This window comes from Anneissia japonica, unplaced genomic scaffold, assembly GCF_011630105.1.
Source record: "Anneissia japonica isolate Jap-2015-1 unplaced genomic scaffold, ASM1163010v1 scaffold34966_len1045_cov267, whole genome shotgun sequence".
Taxonomy (NCBI): Eukaryota; Metazoa; Echinodermata; class Crinoidea; order Comatulida; family Comatulidae; genus Anneissia; species Anneissia japonica.
The window spans coordinates 177-1,045 of record NW_022748879.1 but is presented as its reverse complement, the minus strand read 5'-3'; the positions used below and the strand labels follow the sequence as shown (position 1 = coordinate 1,045).

At 36.2% G+C, this 869-nt stretch overlaps 1 protein-coding gene across 1 annotated transcript; it reads left to right on the top strand.

Moving 5' to 3' along the window:
- Positions 1-71: 71 nt before the first annotated feature.
- On the top strand, positions 72-393 carry LOC117120981 (zinc finger SWIM domain-containing protein 4-like; the record flags this gene model as incomplete). The annotated part of the gene is made up of 1 exon (XM_033266080.1): positions 72-393. A coding segment is annotated over one exon (322 nt), but the record flags the coding sequence as incomplete, so codon positions are not given.
- Between the last annotated feature and the right edge of the window lie 476 nt (positions 394-869).

Below are 869 nucleotides of genomic sequence, written 5' to 3'. Positions count from 1 at the left end.
TATTATATAGATAGATGAAATAGAGTTAACTGTAGTAAAATGATTTCAATAAATTTAATGTCTTCTTTCAGGTGTTCTTTGACAGCTCCTGGAGTTAACCGACTTCAAGATGGAAAACGGCGTTGTTTTAAGCTATTGTCATATGACCATGCACCGTTGCAACAGCTTTTAGATGCTACAATCTCGGCATATATAAACACAGCCCACTCCCGCCTCACTCATATAAGCCCGCGTCATTATTGTGATTTTATAGACTTCCTTGGCAAGGCACGTGAGACATTCCGACTTGCTCCTGACGGTCATTTGCAGTTCATGAAACTTATTGATGATCTGAAAATAATGTACCGTGGAAAGAAGAAACTAATTCAGTTGATACGTGAACGTTTCGGATGACTCCTGGAATGGAAACGTGATTGGCCATTATTGTTCCTTTCATGTCTCCAGGGTTCAGATGTCTCCAAGATGATTGCCAATGTATTGCCTTCATCCAGTCTTTCATCAGCTTGCTGATTGCAGGAGTTACAACCTACAGCATAATGAGCATAATTTTGTTGTTTGACTATTTTATGGCATTATGTTGATGAATTTTATTAAGCTGGTGCTACTTGTAAAAACAAGCCAGGATCAAACTGTCAAATGAAATATGATACTATAGGTATTCTGTGAAGTTTTTATTGGCATGTATGCTACCCTCAACATGTATTTACTACCTGTCTTACATTTTTGTTCGTTATTTGCAATATGAAACGATTAGAATGTGTTTGTTATTGACTTTAAAGTAACCTGTCTGTCAATATCATCATTGCACATGCATTTTAATCCTTAATCATTGATACCAATTGTATTGTAATATTTCCTGAAAAACCATC